At 41.6% G+C, this 14,374-nt stretch overlaps 1 protein-coding gene across 6 annotated transcripts in view; it reads left to right on the top strand.

Moving 5' to 3' along the window:
• The window catches only part of LOC126427214 (uncharacterized), a 95,052-nt gene that overhangs the window by 78,324 nt on the left and 2,354 nt on the right, over positions 1 to 14,374 (top strand). For 5 of the 6 annotated variants that reach the window (XR_007576592.1, XM_050089448.1, XM_050089449.1 and 2 more), the window contains 2 exons: positions 4,876 to 4,947; positions 13,691 to 13,728. Coding sequence is in view for 4 of the 6 variants with exons in the window: in XM_050089448.1 (XP_049945405.1) it covers positions 4,876 to 4,947; positions 13,691 to 13,728 (110 nt within the window). In the remaining 2 variants the exon portion in view is untranslated. Of the gene's footprint in view, positions 1 to 4,875; positions 4,968 to 13,690; positions 13,729 to 14,374 lie in introns of all 6 variants that reach the window. The other variant, XR_007576591.1, reaches the window with a different exon arrangement.

Here is a 14,374-nt window from a genome sequence, read left to right as displayed (position 1 = left end):
GATACACTAAGGAATGCCGTGTTCATTTGTCTAATGACTACTGAACACTCTCTTTTCATAGCCCTGTCTGTGAAGCCCAAAGAAGTTCCATTAAGGGAAAAAATCGTGTAGCCACAAATTTTTGCACAGTGCCAAGATGGAGTGTCCTGATCAATATGCTAAAAATCCTGAGTGGTAGGGTGTGTGTCTTGGGATGGGGCAGTGATGTTTAAAGGTCACATCTTACGCTTTATTTTGAGTAACTGAAAAGTTGAGTTTCGACTGAAAATGTTTCCCCATACAGAATCAAACTGCATAATATTTGCTAAAAATGTTCTTTTTGCATCTATGACTAATAGCTTCCGCATTTCAGGGAATAGAAAAACAAGATTATTAACAATACTGCTTTAACTATACGAAATTAATTATCTTTAAATGGAGGGTTTAAAAACAAATTTGTGTACCACATGTAAGTGTAGTACAGCCATATTACAGGATAAATCGTGTTCTGGGAGCGCACCAGGATGATGGCGAGGTATTGGGAGTAGAAGCAAAGGACAGATCGATAGCCAGATTATGTTCATGCTCTTCCTTCCTTCACAGGTCTGCAGACTGAAGATAAAGGTGGTGATTCCCCATTCCATCTACCCCACTACGTCACAAGAAGCCACCAAAGCCACCAAAAGTTATTACAGCTGTCCACAATGTGCCTATGAAGAGCGCAGTACCACAGTCTGCAGACATGCCTGGAGGCCATTTATTTTCCACAGAATGCGTCAAGACTTAATGAAAAGCTGATATCAGTTACTAATGACATTAACAGAAGAAACACACACAGACAGTCTCTGAAAATCTTTCTAGACTGTTCTATGCTATCAGAGGTGAAATTGATTCTGTCCTCCTGTATGGAAGTTGTACCTTTTTGTGGGAAGTGGAAATTCCATCCGCATGAGTGCTGCTTACTTTTCAATTTACACAGACTATACCTCCCCAGCATTTATTATCAAGTTCTCTTGTGTGAGTAGACAAAATATCTTCACTGAGCTCATGTTTGTACAGTGGAGTTATATTCAGTTTATTACGGAAGTACTTTGTTATAGTTTTTTGTCCATATGTTACTTTTATTACCATTATTAATGAAGTGTTAACACATGTGCAAAAGAGATGAAACACCTTCACACTTCCCCTCCCCCTCCATCCCCACTCCCCCAGACCTGCTCCCCCTCCCCCTCCCCCAGCCACTCCCCTTCCCCCACCCCCTTCCCCCACCTACTCCCCTTCCCCCACCCCCTTCCCCCACCCCCTTCCCCCACCCACTCCCCCACCCACTCCCCTCCCCCACCCCCTTCCCCCACTCCCCTCCCCCACCCCCTTCCACCACCCCCTTCCCCCACCCCCTTCCCCCACCCCCTTCCCCCACCCCCTTCCCCCACCCCCTTCCCCCACCCCCTTCCCCCACCCCCTTCCCCCACCCCCTTCCCCCACTCCCCTCCCCCACCCCCTTCCCCCACTCCCCTCCCCCACCCCCTTCCCCCACCCCCTTCCCCCACCCCCTTCCCCCACTCCCCTCCCCCGCCCCCTTCCCCCACTCCCCTCCCCCACCCCCTTCCCCCACTCCCCTCCCCCACCCCCCTCCCCCACACCCCTCCCCCACACCCCTCCCCCACACGCCTCCCCCACACCCCTCCCCCACACCCCTCCCCCACACCCCTCCCCCACACCCCTCCCCCACACCCCTCCCCCACACCCCTCCCCCACTCCCCTCCCCCACTCCCCTCCCCCACTCCCCTCCCCCACTCCCCTCCCCCACTCCCCTCCCCCACTCCCCTCCCCCACTCCCCTCCCCCACTCCCCTCCCCCACTCCCCTCCCCCACTCCCCTCCCCCACTCCCCTCCCCCACTCCCCTCCCCCACTCCCCTCCCCCACTCCCCTCCCCCACTCCCCTCCCCCACTCCCCTCCCCCACTCCCCTCCCCCACTCCCCTCCCCCACCCCCTTCCCCCACCCCCTTCCCCCACCCCCTTCCCCCACCCCCTTCCCCCACGCCCTTCCCCCACTCCCCTCCCCCGCCCCCTTCCCCCACTCCCCTCCCCCACCCCCTTCCCCCACTCCCCTCCCCCACTCCCCTCCCCCACCCCCCTCCCCCACACCCCTCCCCCACACCCCTCCCCCACACCCCTCCCCCACACCCCTCCCCCACACCCCTCCCCCACACCCCTCCCCCACACCCCTCCCCCACTCCCCTCCCCCACTCCCCTCCCCCACTCCCCTCCCCCACTCCCCTCCCCCACTCCCCTCCCCCACTCCCCTCCCCCACTCCCCTCCCCCACTCCCCTCCCCCACTCCCCTCCCCCACTCCCCTCCCCCACTCCCCTCCCCCACTCCCCTCCCCCACTCCCCTCCCCCACTCCCCTCCCCCACTCCCCTCCCCCACTCCCCTCCCCCACTCCCCTCCCACACTCCCCTCCCCCACTCCCCTCCCCCACTCCCCTCCCCCACTCCCCTCCCCCCACTCCCCTCCCCCCACTCCCCTCCCCCCACTCCCCTCCCCCCACTCCCCTCCCCCCACTCCCCTCCCCCCACTCCCCTCCCCCCACTCCCCTCCCCCCACTCCCCTTCCCCCACTCCCCTTCCCCCACTCCCCTTCCCCCACTCCCCTTCCCCCACTCCCCTTCCCCCACTCCCCTTCCCCCACTCCCCTTCCCCCACTCCCCTTCCCCCACTCCCCTTCCCCCACTCCCCTTCCCCCACTCCCCTCCCCCTCCCCCTTCCCCCACTCCCCTCCCCCACCCCCTTCCCCCACTCCCCTCCCCCACCCCCTTCCCCTCCACACCTCCCCCACCCCCTCCCCCTCCACACCTCCCCCTCCCCCTCCACACCTCCCCCTCCCCCTCCACACCTCCCCCTCCCCCTCCACACCTCCCCCTCCACACCTCCCCCTCCACACCTCCCCCTCCACCATCCCCCACCCCATCCGCCCTCCACCCTCCCCCTCCCCCTCCATCCACCACCCTCCCTCTCCCCCTCCCCTTCCCTTTTCTTGTGCTTTACTTCATCAAAAATCAGCATCTCTTTGTTTTCATTTTGTCGTTTCCGAAAACAATTCTTAATTGTTCTACAGCCTCTTGGTTAATTCCACATGAGCATTTGAGATTATTTACTTTTGGAGATGTTTCAGAAGTTTGTTAAAACAATGCGTGCCTCACACCATGTCTATATCCTTTGAGCTTCTAATTTTCAAGGGCATGCTATCCAGAGTAAATTCATTGTCACATCACATAGTGCATTTTCTTGCTGTTTTTAAATTGGCATTTCTTTAACATAGTGGAAAATATGATTTTCTGTTTTTACTGAGTGTACAATGATGTAGAACATTCGACTGAGCCATCTTATGGTTTTCATCTGAGACTTGTTTCTGGAAGAGACTGATTTTGGCATTTGCTTTCCTTAATTTATCACGTAATCTGACAATTTCTAGTTCCTGGCACATCAACATTGTTTTCATGTGATTACTACTCCGTTCAGTACTGATCTGCACCCTACATTTTCCTTTAGCAGAAGAAGCGCTGGCAGACATTGAAACTGCAGGTTGTTTACTGTCTTCCTTCCACAGCTTCCCTTTAGCGAGTGCTTGATGGAAGATTTTATTTTGTGTAATATTTTCGACAGATATTTCAGTAAACTGGGAAATACGCGAGGAACCACTGAGCCCCTCTGGTTTTAAAAGACCGCCCTTGTCTTAAAATTTCAACTTATTTACTGACGATAAACATATGTTGTTCTTCACTGAAATGTGAATCGCACACAAAACAACTCTGAGTCAGATTGTCTTTCCGAGGAATTGCTGTCAACCATTTTGAAAATTTTTGGAGAACTACAAAATATTTACCTTTAGTTTCTCTTCAGCCACATCGGTTCACTGGATCGAAAAACGTGGACATGTTTTGTTAGTTTTCTTCTATAAATACCAGTAACTATAACTCTCAACACCTCTTTATAATCACAGCCTTCAACTCTTAACCATTCACTGACAAGTCCGTCAACAAACTCTCAAAATAAGTTGAGGCAGAAGCAACAAATGCCACCTGATTACACGTCAGCTTGAGTCTCAAGTGACAGTGCTACTCGTAGTTCTTGGGCATATGAAGATGGTACCTGTTCTTTCAGACATGTCCGAAAGGGCTAACTGGCTATTCGACCATCTTCTTCTATGTGGATGCATAAACAGTGCCCGAATTCTTACGGGAATTGGCAAAAAGCCGAGTAATGAGTATAGTGGGTAGGGGCACTATGAATATAGTGAGGGACAATAGGTTGGGAATGTGGGTCTCGTGGTAGGCATGCCAGAGATAAGTCCCTGCAGTCACACTATCATCTGTGTCCTTGGTGGCACAGATGGATAGAGCATCTGCCATGTATGCAGGATATCCTAGGTTCAAGTCCTGATTGGGGCACATATTTTCAGCTGTCTCCATTGACTTATATCAATGCCTGTATGGAGCTAGGAGTATTCATTTCATTGTAGTTCTCAGGCTCGCTGCCTTTCCAATCCTACTATGTTAATGCACAGGGAGTAAGCACACTCTCTCTTCTTCTTGCTACGGGCAAACTGTTAGGTTACCAAAGGAAGGATAGAGCTCAGTAAGCACCGTGAAGTATGCTATGTAATGACTGATTATGTGTAAAATTAGTGCAGTATGGCACAGTGTGAAATTATGGAGATGCATGTTGGCAGAATAGCTGCTCATTAAAATATATTTTTTTAAATTTTTTGTGTATAGATGATACAAATCTCTGAAAACTTGTATCATATTTATAAAAAAAAAAGTATTGAGCCATGTCATAAGTACAGAAGGGTATAAGCATTTTTAACTGAAAGTTTTTTCTTTCTTTCAGTGTCTTGAAGATAACTTGGGAATCTCTCATACAAATGATTTTATCATGGAGGATCCTGAACTAAATTTGGAGGTGTGTAAACTGAGAATACTGTAAGCATTTGCATCTCTGATTTATTGCATGTAGGGTGGTAAAAATGTATTTGTGTAATTGCTTAATGTAAGGAATGCATTACTGTCAGACAGGCACAGGTTATGAGTTTTCTTGAGATAAATGCAATTAATAATTTTACACTACTGTTATGCTAATCCACTTGATGCGGATTAGCAACTGTTATTTGATTATTGTTCTGAATAGAATCTGAACAGAATTTGTAACAATGTTTTTAACCATATTTTCAGTGACCCTTTTGGATGTTAAACATTTTGTATAAGTTTAAACCACGGGAGTGCAGATCATTTGAAATATAGTCTTCCTTTCAGTAACTCATGATGCATAGATTGCAGAAGAATACATTGCACATGGTTCATCTTTTCAGTGAATCATTGATATTTGTCAGTTTGAACCAAAAATTTTCAAAGGTGCCGAAGTTCTGAAGTGTGATACTATTTGTATGTGATAGATCACACTTGCTACATTGATCTTAGAATAGTTACAGTATGGCTACCTCAATCGTACATGTTGAATTACTTATAGATTTGCCAGTCACAGAAAAACTCTAGAACCTATGCAGATAAATCCGTGTATTACCACATCGTAGAAGTCATACCAGATCCAAATAAATTATCTTCTTGGCGCAACCTACAGCTTTGATAAGGTCTGCGTGTATGAAGCATAAAATTTAATCCAGTAAAATAAAATATTGTGGTATTAATTTTGTCCACTTTGCGTCAGAGAAAGTGGATGGTTAGATTCATAAACGTCTCACAGGAATAAGACATAACTAATATTGGGGAATAGAAGGTAGAGTACTGAAAAACCTAAATCTAAACTCTGACTTCTAGAATATTACAATCACTAAACCCTATTAATAGTTTCCTGTTTCAGTACACACAAACAGATGATTTCAGAAGTAACCAAAGATACTAGATGAAAAAAGAGTAAACAGAAAAATAAAGCTCTGTCTATCTCTGACAGTTACGGAGGATACACAAAGTTCGATGCATTATATTGTAGGCAAATATTAATGTACGAATCAGACACACAAACTTTCATTATGTTTCCTTTACAATACACACTGATCAACATTTACATCTGCAGTATGCTTCAAATTCCAGTTCCCTACATTTTCTCAAAAAGAACGTAATCTGCCCTCCAAGGATTCCTGTTTGAGTATCTGGCCCATATCCATAACATATGTGTGCTAATCAAAGCTAATAGTAGCAAATGTAGAAGCATGCCACTGAATTGCTTCAATGTCTGACTGGTAGGATGTCACATTGTCAAGCATGCGTGTGTTCCAACAAAAAAATTTTGGAAAACCGGAGTTCAAAAGAGAATATACGAAAATGGCGAGATAAAGCTGGGAAAATCAGATCAAAATCACTACCACACAATTTAAACCTGCGAAGAAGCTACAAAAATTGAATTTTCTGAACTTCGCTTTATGTGAGTTTCAGATAGACCCTGTTGTTATAACCAGTAAGGATACAAAAATTCTCGGTGTAAGAGCAAGAGAGGAATTTTTTAGTCATTTCAATGTCTCTTGCATATAAACACTAGATTTCAACCTGTCAGGAAAGAAACACACATGAATAAATCACTCATCATTAATCCATTTTTCAACAAATTATTCATTCATATACCATGAATTGTAAGAAACTTGCAGACATACTGAAAACCAGATTTTGCTAACCACAAAGGAAGAGAGAACACAGGTAGTGGAACATTGCCTATGATGAGGGTCTAGTAGATGCGAGGGAAAAAGCATTGGAAACTTTAAATGGTAACAAACCCCAGAAAATGGCAGTAATTCTTAAAAGTATACAAAAGAATGTTCAAGGCTATAAAAAATGTGTAAACTGGGTCACTTGAAACCAACATGAAAATAACAATTTTTGTCTGTTACTTTCGCTCAGTTCTCGACTCTGTGCCTCTGAAAGAACAATTAGTTTTGGAAGAAAACAATTCTGATTAAAAATCATCTGTTGTGGAACTGAAGGAAACCAGCACTTTGCAATATAACAAGTCATGTGCAGAAGACAGAAACTCATAGAAGTAGTATGGGGATATGGATACTGAGCAACAGTAATCTCACACAAACAATTGGCAGAATTATGTTGAACATTTGTAAAAGTGAAAAAATTACTGAAGAGTGGAAATGTATATGAGTTGATCCTCTTCCTAAAAATGAGATAAAACCAGTCTGAATAATTACAGGGAATTTCACTGAATCCAGTTATGTCCAAAATTCTATAAAAGCCCTGTGAAGGCAACTGGGTGAACAAGTAGGCCTATTAATAGGAGAGTATAAGGCACGATTTTGCAAACGCAATCATGTAGAGAACAGATATGGGAACCAAAGTCAATTTTGCAAAGATGACGATGTGTAAATACTGTGGCAACTTTTGCCAAGTGTCAGAAAGGCTTATGATTTGACAGAAAAGACTTGATTCAGTATGTCAGAGGAATTCAAAATTGACAGGAAAACAGTGGCAGTTATCCAATAGACATAAATGGGTACAACACTAGACATTAAACTGATTGGGGAAATTTCAGAAGCATTTGAAATGCACAACAGTGTGCAGCCAGAGATCCACGATCCACTCTAATTTAAATAATTCTGAAAAAGTTATGAAGACATAGGGGAAGGAGATAAGGGAATCCAAATCGAAATTAAAAAAGAGCAAAGGATTAACATGAGGTGTATGGCATTTGTAGACACTCACTATTCTAAGATACTGTATAGAAGCCAAACTTGTCCTGGAGAAGCTTCACAAAATGTCAAAGAAAACTAGTCTACAAATCATCTGTGAGAAAACTCAGTAATGGACAGGAAGCCTACAGATAGTCTCTCCATTATAACTTGGTATGAGGAAGTGTCACAAGATACATACATTAAATATCCAGGAGAGATCATCCAATCACCAAGACATTTATTTCTTTATCCTATTCTGACAAGGGTCGTCAGGTTCTCTTTTGCATTGGACCAGGGTTTCCCACATACATCATAGTTACCTAAGAAACAACAATTTTAATTTGACAAATAGTACTGAAATGATATTAGTGGTTTAATTGGCAATGTAAGTAATACTGACTATGAACTAATAAAGTTGATAATGACAGTACTAGTAGTATTACAGCTGTTGCCACTAATGTGGTGGTGGTAACAGTAGTAATGACAACAATAATAGTGGCAGGTATAAAATGGATTTATAAATGTACAAGATAGCTTTCTGCTATAGTGAGTTCCATGGAAAGGAAATTTAAGAAGCCTTCACCATCTAAGAATTTTGAGAAAAGAGGAAGATCTGGTTGGAGTGTAATTATATGCTCCCATGTGAGTTCAAAGAGCAAGTTAAAAGCAGCCAAACCTGGGTACTGCAGGACGTTTGTAGAGGACACACATTGGTGACTTTCTGTTTATGGATGTGATCTCTATGAACATATTTCTCTTGTTTATCTTCGTGATTGTTGGATGTGTGTAAGTATTTATTATATGATAAATCAGAGCATGTGTATGCCCCTACTCCACCCAGTTGTCAGTTACATCTGTTGTGTCATAAAAAGATGTAGTCTTCTCAATTTACAGAACTTGTGGACATACTTGGTTGGAGCCACATCTCTGACGGAAGTATCAGATGTAGGTCCGTGTCTTGAAATATGTGACACTTTGTTATGATGAGGTGGCAGAGATCGAACATTTGCGTGTGAATATGAAGTTTAGTGCATTTAGCTACAAGGCTCATGAAGATAATAGATACTTCAGGCCAGTGAAGGTATGAGAATAAAGCATACCAGAGTGCATTATGGTAGGGGAGCAAGGTTCATTGAAGTGAAAGTGGGAGATATCTCCAGGAGGAGGGAGGTTTTGTTGCCAAGGCCACCATGCTTTTCACTGGTCAGTGAATGGTCAACTGAAAACAGGAAGAGAAAGTTCCTGAACAGAGCTAGAATAATGTATGCACAACAATAATGAAAGCAAGATAAATGGAATGACAGACTGCTGTCTTATTGTTGGTCCTAATGATGAGTAACCACAGTAATACGATGATAAATTATTAAAGTAGAAATAAGAATGTAAATTATCATCTGAATCAGAGCCTTGTGAGCATATTGAAGTAATAGTGAATTACTGAATAGTATTGGTATTGGAGTTATGAGAATTGAGCAGAAAATTAGTACTAAAAATAATCCTAGACAAACATAAAAATAAGAGGGGAAACTCTTTTAAATATAATATTAGTAAAACAAATTGTTTCTTTGCAAAATAAAGACCTGAAAGTAAACACACAAAATTAGGGCAATAAGAGTTGACAAATTTTTTAGCTTCTGACGTCCAGACACTCCAGCTCATCTGCATTGCGGACTGATCATTCCTATTTTAGTTCTTCACCATTATCCTGGCATCGTTTGTCCACATGTTTTGCAGCTGAAGTCTTGGGATCACACTGTTCAAAATCGTCAGTCTTTCAAAAGTGAGATCCTCGCTTATTGTCAAACCTAACTTCAGGAGTTTCCGGCTCAAAAGCTTGTCAGCTGATATGGAGTCATTATAACAAAAATCTATTTTAGTACTACTACTGGAATAACTCTTTGCTGCGGAAAGTACTCTGATTCATGGTCAAACAAAAATGACTGATTGAGAAGCAGGAAAGAAATATTCTCAGGAAAATATTTGGACCAGTTTTAATATTTGGACCAGTTTTAATATTTGGACCAGTTTTAATATTTGGACCAGTTTTAATATTTGGACCAGTTTTAATATTTGGACCAGTTTTAATATTTGGACCAGTTTTAATATTTGGACCAGTTTTCTGTGAACGAATTTGGATATGGAGTCCCTTTAGAGAGATTCATAGACAGATAGAAACAATAAGAGACAGCTTTAGATAAAAAGTGATAAAATTTTGTGGATGCATCACAGGATGACCGTCAACAGGCTCACAAGGCAGATCTCTGAGGTAGCAAGCATTAGCAAAAGCAATTCAAAACTGGTCATAGGTACTGAAGAAGTTGGACTCCCACAAGATAACATAATAAATCGAAAAAGAGTTAAGGACCATGAAACATACTTAAACAGCAACACATGGAAAACAGAAATGGATATAAATATTTGGAAGACCACAAGAGAGACCACAGAGGACATACACTATGTGATCAAAAGTATCCAGACAGCTGCCTGAAAAATGGATTAAAAATTCGTGGCGCCCTCCATCAGTAACGCTGGAATTGAATATGGTGTTGGCCCATCCTTATCCATGGTGACAGGTTTCATTCTTGCAAGCATACGTTCAATCAGGTGCTGGAATGTTTCTTGGGGAATGGGAACCCATTCTTAACAGATATTGCACTGAGGAGAGGTATCGATGTCAGTCGGTGATGCCTGGCATGAAGTCAGCATTCCAAAACATCCCAGAGGTATTCTAAAGGATTCAGGTCAGGTCTCTGTGCAGGCCAGTCCATTACAGGGATGTTATTGTCATGTAACCACTCCGCCATTGGCCGTGCATTATGAACAGGTACTCAATTGTGTTGACAGCTGCAATTGCCATCTCCAAATTGGTCTTCAGCAGCGGGAAACAGGAAGGTGCTTGAAACATCAATGTAGGCCTGTGCTGTGATAGCGCCACACAAAACAACCAGGGGTGCAAACCTCCTCCATGAAAAACATTGACACCATAACACCAGAATCACCTCCGAATTTTACTGTTGGCACTACACATACTGGCAGATGATGTTCACCAGGTATTTGCCATACCCATATCCTGCCATTAGGTCACCACATCATGTACTGTGATTCTTCATTCCACAGAACAATTTTCCACTGTTCAATCATGCAATGGTTTCGCTCCTTAGTCCAGGCGAAGCATCGTTTGGAATTTACCTGCGTCATGTGTGGCTTATGAGCAGGTGCTCAATGGTGAAATATAGGTTTTCTCACCTCCCACCTAACAATCATAATACCCGCAGTGAATAATGATGAAGTCTGGAATTCCTGTGTGATGGTCTGTATAGATGTTTGCCTGTTACACATTACGGCCCCCTCCAACTGTCAGCAGTTTCTGTAAGTCAACAAACGAGATCAGCCTGTACTATTGTGTGCTGTATGTGTCCCTCCACGTTTCCACTTCACTATCACGATGGAAACAGTGGACCTAAGTACGTTTAGGAGTGTGGAAATCTGGCATACAGACATATGAAATAACTGATACCCAATCACCTGACCAAGTTCGAAGTCTGTGGGTTCTGCAGAGTGCCCCATTCTGCTCTTTCATGATGTCTGTTGACTACAGAGTTCACTGATATGGAGTACCTGGCAGTAGGTAACAGCACAATGCACCTTACATGAAAAACCGATGTTTTTGTGAGTGTTTGATCAAAAGTATCCACATTGTGTATGTAAAGAAATTGGGAAGGATGTAGGAATAGGAAAAAAAATTTTAAATTTAGGCACAATCTCTTAAAAGTTAATGTATGAAATAGTAATAATGATAATAATGTAATCTGGAAACATCTCCCATAATTATCAGTGTGAGGAGATTAGCAATAGTCATAGGTATCTGATTGTCAGTAGACTTCACAAAAGTAATCTGCAGTAGCAGCCTCTGCTTTTTAATATGCTATGTGTCACATTCTGCAACCCTCTAGACAATATGATTTGTGGAATACAATGTGTAGATCCAAGAATGAGTGAGTGAGTGAGTGAGTGAGTGAGTGAGTGAGTGAATGAATGAATGAATAACTAATCAACCTTCCCACCCTCTCTCTGACCAGGATATAGGCTACAGTATGATTTCACACTGAAAGAGAAATTAAATTTATGAATGAAATAAAAAAAATGAAGAAATAAATTCAGCACAAGAAAACAGAGTAAGATCACCCTTTTTACTGAAATGGAAGTGATAGCTGTGTAACCAGATCGTGTGTAGGTTCCAAAAAGGTTATATCCTGGACACGATTAAAGATACAAATGTAGGATAACTTTATGTTCAGATGTATAGCTATAAAGCTTTTATTTGCGGAAAAACCATTCAATTTATCATGAGTACATCTTCTATATGCATGCATGTGTAATGGGGTACTTTTCACAATTTGGTTTAAGTTCAGTGTTTTCATTCACTTTTGACAAAATTCACTATTCCTTTAACTGGACACGCAACAAACATTGAGGCAATAGATTTGTCCCATACTTATTGAAACACGTTTGGAGTTCTTGTGCTCAAAGTTTTTTTTATTTTTTTTTATTTAGTGAACCTTAAGTTACTGCATGGCAAGGCAAATAGATAGAGCCTTCCACAAACCCCGACAAAAAAATGACGTACTGTGAGATCAGACAAAATTCAAGGTTGGCAGGTGAATATGAGATGTGTATGCCCCTTATGGCTTATACATCAATAAGGCAGCTTATTGTTAAGAAGTGCTCTTTCATGCAGGTGCCAGTGTGGTGATGCTGAATAGTTTCCTTTGCATCTATCTCGAAACCTTCTGTTATTTCTATTTATGTTAAAATTTCATGTGTTGTGAAGTTCCTTGCTGTACTGATTATATTCCTCATTAATAACATGAAAGTGGTGCTTCATTAAATTACATAATTTGAATAACAAATCATGACCACCACCAAGAAATGGTTTCTTTTTCCAATTCACCATACATTATCCTTCTTTGTTATTACTCATTTTCAATGTAGTTATTTTTTAAAAATCAATTAATTGATATAGTTACCTTAATTCAACTTACTGTCAGAGATGACTCAGTCTTTCTTGTTATTGTGAAAGAGTTTGTTTAATCTGACACGTTTCTCATTAGGTGATCATCTTCGGGTTTGCTGACTGCATTTCTGGATTATCCTTGATGTTAAAGGTTTTCTGCTAGGCTCCAGTAACAAACTTGTTTTAGTGCTATTGTAGCTCTCCACCTTCTGATTGCTTCTTCATATGTATTCATTGTATACTGGCTGTTTATAATTTGCCACCTGAATTTATCTGCAGTTGTATTAATCCATCATCTGCTGTGAAATGTATGAAAGCACATTATTTCATTTGGAGAGAACACTGTCCTCATGTTGACCATGTTGTTTATTTCCTATTTATGGTACTACACAATTCTTTGTCATTTATATGCATATAAAATAAAACCACTTCATGTAATAATTCCTATAGCTTTCATGTCAAGCTGTACTCCTGGATTTTCTCTGTGGATGAAAGTGATGGGACATTTAACGACTATGATGTTCCATGCAGTGAGCTATCTCAAGAGTATGGCATAATATTTAATGCTACAGTTGTGAAAAAAAAATACAATTAATAGCAGTTCAGATAGATATTTCTGCATTTCTTTCCTTTGCCAGTTTCATCAATAAAAATCGGACGATTTATTTAAAATTTTTTCTGGTACTTTGCCTAATTGTATGTGCCCGAGAGGTGAAATGTATTTCACGCATTTAATTTTGAAGTATCAAGTAGGAAATTTGTTTTCAAATAAATCAATGTTTCTATAGTTACTTACACAGCTAAAAACAAAGTGCTGAAATGAAGTGTTAATTTTTACCTATAATTTTCTTCAATAACTGCTACATTTATGTAGTGTCTCTTTTTGATAATACTGTTTCGAAGTACTGTTTGGAACATTCAGATGTTAGTGGGTGTTAATACAATTTTATTTATTTACTGTTTCATCAGTTTTAAATCACCAGTAATTCTTTGTACTATTTCAGGTGGCAGCCTCAATAAGAAAAGCATCTGGTAGTTTAAGGTATGTTTTTATTATGCACTGCAGAATTTTTTGAGCAGTATAAATTTTTAGTTACTCCATGTGAAAGGAAAACAAACAATAACCCCTAGGGACCAAAATACCATAAGTTATTTTTAAAAAGTTCTGTTTTTGGAGTTCTATTTTTTCTATATGTTAACCATTTGCAGTATATACATACAGTATATACTGACTACAGCAACATTATGAATGTTATCAGAGAAAACACTACTATATGTACTATTCTGTTATTGCAGAAGATTTAAAAGATGCTTTCAAATATTACAAGGTACATCAGTCCCATTTATAACAGTGGTTTGCAATAACTGCACAAACAGAACAAAAAATCCATTTATGATTAACTGTCAATCCAAGCTTTCCAGTAATGAGAGTAGATGCAAGGTGAAGCACTAATTTTATGGTCTTAAAACATATCAGTTTCTCAAATTTACTGATCACCCAAGAATGTTGTTTACTGCTGGCCCCACGATGCCACATGTCACCTTTTGTTTTGTGGGTTTGACTTGGCAGAAGTTGTAAAGAAATACTAGTTTTTTCCACATTGCTGGCCTAAGATACAGCAAACTTTTCTCTCACTTGGTCAAATTCATGCTACCAATGCTTGCCCCTTCTTCATCAACTTTATTCA

The sequence above is a fragment of the Schistocerca serialis genome, chromosome 11 (genome assembly GCF_023864345.2).
Source record: "Schistocerca serialis cubense isolate TAMUIC-IGC-003099 chromosome 11, iqSchSeri2.2, whole genome shotgun sequence".
Lineage (NCBI taxonomy): Eukaryota > Metazoa > Arthropoda > Insecta > Orthoptera > Acrididae > Schistocerca > Schistocerca serialis.
The sequence above is the reverse complement of the archived record's forward strand: the minus strand, read 5'-3'. Positions and strand labels throughout refer to the sequence as shown.